This window comes from Carassius carassius, chromosome 39 (assembly GCF_963082965.1).
Source record: "Carassius carassius chromosome 39, fCarCar2.1, whole genome shotgun sequence".
Classification (NCBI taxonomy): domain Eukaryota; kingdom Metazoa; phylum Chordata; class Actinopteri; order Cypriniformes; family Cyprinidae; genus Carassius; species Carassius carassius.
The window spans coordinates 18,057,877-18,064,725 of record NC_081793.1 but is presented as its reverse complement, the minus strand read 5'-3'; the positions used below and the strand labels follow the sequence as shown (position 1 = coordinate 18,064,725).

The following is a 6,849-nucleotide window of genomic DNA, read 5'->3' as shown; positions in this document are numbered from 1 at the left end:
AATGAAGGAATTGCGCCCATTATAAACTTGAAAGCTGCGAGAATTATTAAAACCATTGTCACGCTGTCTAGTCTCTGTTTCCCTGGGTGTCCACTAGTGGGCTCACTTCCCCTTAGGCACTTCACCGTAGGCACTAGAATTCCTTTAGTCTTGTCCTGTCATCACAGTAATTGCACTCCTGTTAATTGCACCAGGTGCAGTCACTTTATTGTCATTAGCCTCCCTATAAATACCAGTCTTTTCCTGTTGCTTGTATGGAGTCCTTACCCTCCGTGTTATCAGCCTTCTCGTCATCCGAGATTCCCCTTCGTCTTCTCGTCTTCCGAGATTCACCCTAACCTCTCGTCTTCCGAGTTCCCTTTCCTGTTCCCTCCTTTGTTTATTTGTTTGTTTATTTTGGACTGTCTGTTTGGCTTTGACCTTGGCTTGTTCGACCACGATTTGGATTACCCTTCCAGAGTCAGGGTTAGTCACCATCGACCTTCCAGAGTCATGGCTAGTTCCTGTTGACCTTCCAGAGTCGAGTCAGGTGCCCGTTGACTTTCCAGAGTTGAGTCAGGTTCCGGTTGACCCTCCAGAGTCGAGTCAGGTGCTCGTGGACCCTCCAGAGTCGAGTCAGGTGCTCATGGACCCTCCAGAGTCAGGGTTAATCACCGTCGACCTTCCAGAGTCAGGGTTAGTCACCATCGACCTTCCAGAGTCATGGCTAGTTCCTGTTGACCTTCCAGAGTCGAGTCAGGTGCCCGTTGAGTTTCCAGAGTTGAGTCAGGTTCTGGTTGACCCTCCAGAGTCGAGTCGGATGCTCGTGGACCCTCCAGAGTAGAGTCAGGTGCTCGTGGACCCTCCAGAGTCAGGGTTAGTCACTGTCAACCTTCCAGAGTCAGGGCTAGTCACCATTGACTTTCCAGAGTCAGGGTCAGTCACTGTTGACCTTTCAGAGTCAGGGTTAGTTCCTGTTGACCTTCCAGAGTTGAGTCAGGGACTCGTGGACCCTCCAGAGTCGAGTCAGGGGCTCGTGGACCCTCCAGAGTTAGGGTTAGTCACCATTGACCTTCCAGAGTCAGGGTTAGTCACCATTGACCTTCCAGAGTCAGGGTTAGTCACCTTTGACCTTCCAGAATCAGGGCTAGTCACCATTGACCTTCCAGAGTCAGGTCTAGTTACCGTGGACCTTCCAGAGTCAAGGCTAGTCACTGGTGATCTTCAAGGACCGAGTCAAGTCACTGGTGATCTTCAAGGACCGAGTCAAGTCACTGGTGATCTTCAAGGACCGAGTCAAATCACCAGGGTTCTTCATGGGAGAATTCAAGTCACCAGTGATCTTCATGAACAAAGGCAAGTCACCACCGATCTTCATGAACAAATACAAGTCACAAATGATCTTCATGAACAAATGCAAGTCACCAATAATCTTCATGAGCAGAGTCAAGTCAGCACCGATCTTCTGGAATCCAGTATAAACACCATAGGATTACCAGAGTCTTGTCACTTCTCTGTGGAACTACCAGAGCCTCTCCACGTCTCTGAACTACCAGAGCCTCCCCACATCTCTGCTGAACTATAAGAGCCTCTCCACGTCTCTGATGAACTACCAGAACCGTTCCACGTCTCTGCTGAACTACCAGAGTCTCTCCTCGCCTCTGCGGAACTTCCAGAGACTCGTCATGTCTCAGTCGAACTCTCTGAGCACCCGACTGTTCCTGTTGTGGCCACGGAGGCTACCCGTAACATGTTCATGTTCTATGTTTCAGACTTGCCCAACCAGACTTGTCCTCCTGTTGGTCCGGCCGCACGGTTGTGGTGGTCTTCTGCTCCGCCCTGGTGTCCATCTGCCTCGTCCGTTCTGACCACACGGTTGTGGTGGTCTTCTGCTCCGCCCTGGGGGGGCGTCTGCTTCGGCCGCACGGATGTGGGGGTCTTCTGCTCCGCCCTGGTGGGCGTCACGTGATGTCTGGACTTGTGTTTTTGTGTTTATTTTTTTATTTTATTTTATTTTTTTCTGTTTCCTCCTATGGACCTGGCCCTCCGTCCCTCCCCCTGATCCTCCGCCGGTCCACCTCCCTCCTGGGTTTCTTGTCTGTGTCTTTTGTTCTGTTTCCCTCTAAGGACCTGGCCCTCCATCCCTCCCCCTGATCCTCCGCCGGTCCACCACCCTCCTGGACTCCTTGTTTTGTGTTGCACTTCTCTTGTCTCTGTTTTTCCCATTTTATCACAGTAATTGCACTCCTGTTAATTGCACCAGGTGCAGTCACTTTATTGTCATTAGCCTCCCTATAAATACCAGTCTTTTCCTGTTGTTTGTATGGAGTCCTTACCCTCCGTGTTATCAGCCTTCTCGTCATCCGAGATTCCCCTTCGTCTTCTCGTCTTCCGAGATTCACCCTAACCTCTCGTCTTCCGAGTTCCCTTTCCTGTTCCCTCCTTTGTTTATTTGTTTGTTTATTTTGGACTGTCTGTTTGGCTTTGACCTTGGCTTGTTCGACCACGATTTGGATTACCCTTGATTTAATAAATACTAGCAATTGGATCTACTCTCTCCTGTGTCTCTCTGGTACACGAATCGTCAAAACCATGCGATATAGCTAGCTACACATAGTCCCCCACAGAACTATAGGACATGATTAAATATAACTCTATTACACAGAGATTTGAAAAATAAAACCTTTTCAAAAAGTTTTTAGTCCTGGAAATTGTTGTTTTAAAATCGCATGGCATTTCCATGTTATTCATGACCTTACAGACTAAATGCAACTGGTGCACGCTCTTAAAATCACTTAAACTGGTTCAGCAATGTGATTACGCGAATGTTCCGTTACCTCTCCCTCCTGTAATCACATGCCGGATCTGTTACCCCGCTTTGTTCCGGGACCTCGCAATTAACAAATTAAGCACTGGTTTTAACAATTAATTCCACATACACAAGAAAGAAGAATAATCTTAATCTGCAGAACAGCTTTTAAGAGAAGAGAATGAAAGAAATAAAGTATATAAAGTAATAATTATTATTATAAACATACATATAAACAACTACACAATAGTTCAAATTATCTTCCTTCTTCCTTAGGCAAAGTGAGGGATTACAGTGGGGGAGCTATACAAGAATGAAAAATCCTCTAGGAAATCTAATAGTATGGCATTCTCTTTGTTATTAATTTGCATTACAGACTCATTCAAAGATTCCATTTCTAATAAAAATAAATGACATTTTGGTATGCATCTCGCTTTTTTTTTTTTTTTTTTTTTAATGAATGCAATATTTACCTTGTAAAATGTTAAAGTTAACAACACACTCAATCATTTTTGCTTTTGTGTGAATAAGTGCAAATAACATCTTTAAAAGAGAGTATGTAATTAACATTTCTTTGAACAAATAAAAAGGCACTAACAACGGACCTAAATCTAAAAGACAAATCACAATTATAAAATAAATGAGAAGTCTTCCTCATAAAAAAAGAAGAAAAAATGCAATTATTGAAAATGCAATTATTGTCAATGTCCATGAATTTAGAAAGAGCTACTTTACATGGGTAAATTTTAAAAGTATATTCAAATAGAATAAAAAGTTAAAGTTTGTGCCTCTTTAACTTTGTTCAAAATACAAAATTTGTAAGGATTTGACCAGACCGCTTTCAGAATAATATCAGAAATGTATGCATTCCTGAAATAAATGTAAAAAAAAAAAGACCTCTAACACTAGATAGCTCTATTCTTTTTTCTATTCTATCTGTTTTTTTCTTTTTATTTATTAGATTATTTAAAAGCCCTTGCTACGAGTACTGTGTTTAAGATAACTGATACTTGTTATAGCACGTGTATATCATTGCTCTTTAGTTGATTTTGATTGCTTCCATTGTCCTCATTTTTAAGTCGCTTTGGATAAAAGCGTCTGCTTAATGACTAAGTGTAAACGTAATGTAAATGTCACTGTTGTTTGTGGAAAGTATAGTAATGACGCGTTTCCGGTGACGTAGACATATACAAAGGAAGTATTGACATTCATATGCGGAAGAAGTTTTAAAGTGGAGAAAACAATCGGGTGGATCGACGAACGGTAACTTTAAATAAAGTGTAGAAGAAACAAACGACGGTGTGATATTTGGTCTGTTCAGCTAACGTTTCTGGCATCTCTGGTGGTCGTTTTCCACATTAAAACAGTCAAGGTAAAAATGAGAGCGATATGATAGGCACCGGGTTTTCTTTCTTTTCCTGAGCTAATTTTAGCAACAGATCTTATTATTATTATTTGAGAAGGGTCTTGGTCATTTTTACGAAAGGATAATCATTAAACATGTTATTTTTCAAAGTTTCTGTCTGAATTATCGTCGTCCTTTTTAGTGTTTCGAGCAAGTTTCAGTGTTTATTGTGCTAAATGTCCCAGTTCATTGTCATTGAGAACATAACACTGTAGGGTTATGTTATATGTTATAATATTTTCTCAATATTAAATTGAGAAGAAATAGCTATTACAGCTGGGATGATGTCACTTGATTCATAGCATGTAAAATATTTTAATTTGCCAGTAGCTGTAGAAACCAATTGTTAACAGTCCCAGATGACATGCCTGCAAACAGTGATGTCATGGCATCATGTGACAGAGACACCGTCATCAAATCGCATGTGGACATCTGAATTCCTTTTCTGTGACTTAATCGTCTTTCTGTAGTCCAATTTGGACGTTTAGCAGATAATAGAAACCCTTTAAATTTTCATTCAAACTTCTAACAGTCTAGTCTTTTTTGTTTTTTTGTTTTGTATTTGTTCATGTCAGATGGAGTTCCTTTTTGGAAAAAGAAAGACTCCGGAGGAGATGCTCAGACAGAATCAGAGAGCACTTAATAGAGCAATGAGAGATCTAGACAGAGAACGCCAGAGACTGGAACAACAGGAAAAGAAAATAATTGCTGACATTAAGAAAATGGCCAAACAAGGACAGATGGTAAGGAGAGTTTTAATTTAACATTGGTGTCTTTAATGTCACCAGCAGGTCTGTGAAGTCTCTCTTGAGTCGAGTGCAAGTAACATTCTTTGTCCGACAGGATGCTGTGAAGATCATGGCCAAGGACTTGGTGCGCACAAGACGATACGTCAAGAAATTCATCATGATGAAAGCCAATATTCAAGCTGTCAGCCTTAAAATCCAAACCCTCAAATCAAACAACAGCATGGCGCAAGCTATGAAAGGAGTCACCAAAGCTATGGCCACCATGAATAGACAGGTACTATATGTGCTGTAGCATTTTCAATTTCTGGTTCTCTTGCCGACAGGCAGCTTGTTGATGTGAATTGCTTTTCCTCTCAATGCAGTTGAAGTTGCCACAGATTCAGAAGATCATGATGGAGTTTGAGCGCCAAAGTGAAATCATGGACATGAAGGAGGAGATGATGAATGATGCAATTGATGATGCAATGGGGGATGAAGATGATGAAGAGGAGAGGTGAAAAAAAAATATATGTGTGTGTGTGTGTATTTATTTATCAATTTATTCCACTTTTGTTCAGAAAGTGACAGTATAGACATTTATAATTATAATTTTAGATTTCTGTTTGATTTCAATGCCGTTCTTTTGAACTTTGTTCATCAAAGAATTAAAAAAATAAATAAAAATACCTCATGGTTTCCACAGAAACATAAAGCATAACAACTGTTATGCATTGATAATAATAATATTTTATATGCTGACTGCACTTGTTGCTTTGAATGTAGTGATGCTGTGGTTTCTCAAGTTCTGGATGAGCTGGGTTTGAATCTTTCTGATGAACTTTCAAGTAAGCAAAAAAGACACCACCATAAACCGTAAACAATTACACCCTATGCCGTTTTTATATTACCTGTTATTTCATTCAAACAGACCTGCCTTCTACTGGAGGAAATCTCTCGGTTGCGACTGGGAAGAAGGCTGAACCACAGGCTACGCTGGCAGATGCTGATGCTGACTTGGAGGAGAGGCTGAATAACCTCAGGAGAGACTGAGAATGAGAGGACTTTAGTAAAGGGTTTGATTTGGAACTGTTTGCGGAAAGCTTGCTTCACTAAAATGTAGACTGATTCAAAAGAGGGAGGATGTGAATGCTGTTTTTTTTTCTTCCCGACATTAGACGCTTTAAATTTTTTTAAAATTCCTTTTTGTTTTTCTGTCTCCTTTTATGACGTGCTGTAGAAATATTACCAAACACCTTACCCAAATGAAGATGCAATGCATCAGACTGATCTCAAGCCTTCTGTTTAGACAAATCCTTTTTTGAAGGAGATGAAATCAACAAAAGAATCTGTTACTCCGAGATTCCAACTTGATCTTTTGAGGAAAACTTAACACTAAATATTTCATTATTATGAAAACCGGTTTATCACACGTCATCTTTTAATTATCATAAACATAGTTGCTGATACTAAACTTTTATATAAATAGTGCAAAATGGAGTCATTCCAGTTTTCAGTCTGTTCATACAAGAGAATTATCTTTCAAATACCTGTGCTATTATACGATCATGATCTTCTAATAATATATTCATCTTGATCTTTTAGTAGTAAATACCTACATATAATAAATTTGGTGGTTTATGTCATCATTTTTTCTCAAAGTGATCGAATCTCTATTTATCCAGGCGTGTTCAGTAAACTCTAAACTTTCATAAACTCTAAAGTTTGTGCAAGGCAACATCTCATAATAAGTTTGGTTATTTAATAAAACAAAATATATAGAGAGGAAGTTTTCCAAAGCTCGTTTTGTCAGAAAATAATCTAAAGACTTATTGAAATTTAAAAAAGAAATATTAGTGTATTTATCTCATGGTGAATCAAGAGGTGGTATGTTTTGAATATTTGAATTGTTATTTTGCAATTTGTTTTTC

General features: G+C 39.9%; 1 protein-coding gene across 1 annotated transcript; it reads left to right on the top strand.

The window, feature by feature from the left end:
- Positions 1-3,984: 3,984 nt before the first annotated feature.
- chmp2a (charged multivesicular body protein 2A) lies at positions 3,985-6,564 on the top strand. The gene is made up of 6 exons (XM_059531018.1): positions 3,985-4,160; positions 4,769-4,936; positions 5,037-5,216; positions 5,305-5,435; positions 5,705-5,766; positions 5,850-6,564. Exons 2-6 carry the CDS (start codon positions 4,769-4,771, stop codon positions 5,969-5,971), a joined length of 663 nt encoding a protein of 220 aa, XP_059387001.1. The 5' UTR covers positions 3,985-4,160; the 3' UTR covers positions 5,972-6,564.
- The last annotated feature ends 285 nt before the right edge of the window (positions 6,565-6,849 follow it).

Coding starts and splice junctions, on each gene's coding strand:
- chmp2a (XM_059531018.1), top strand. CDS start 4,769: ATGGAGTTCCTTTTTGGAAAAAGAAAGACTCCGGAGGAGATGCTCAGA. Junction 4,937..5,036: donor TGGCCAAACAAGGACAGATG/GTAAGGAGAGTT, acceptor TTTGTCCGACAG/GATGCTGTGAAGATCATGGC. Junction 5,436..5,704: donor GAAGATGATGAAGAGGAGAG/GTGAAAAAAAAA, acceptor CTTTGAATGTAG/TGATGCTGTGGTTTCTCAAG.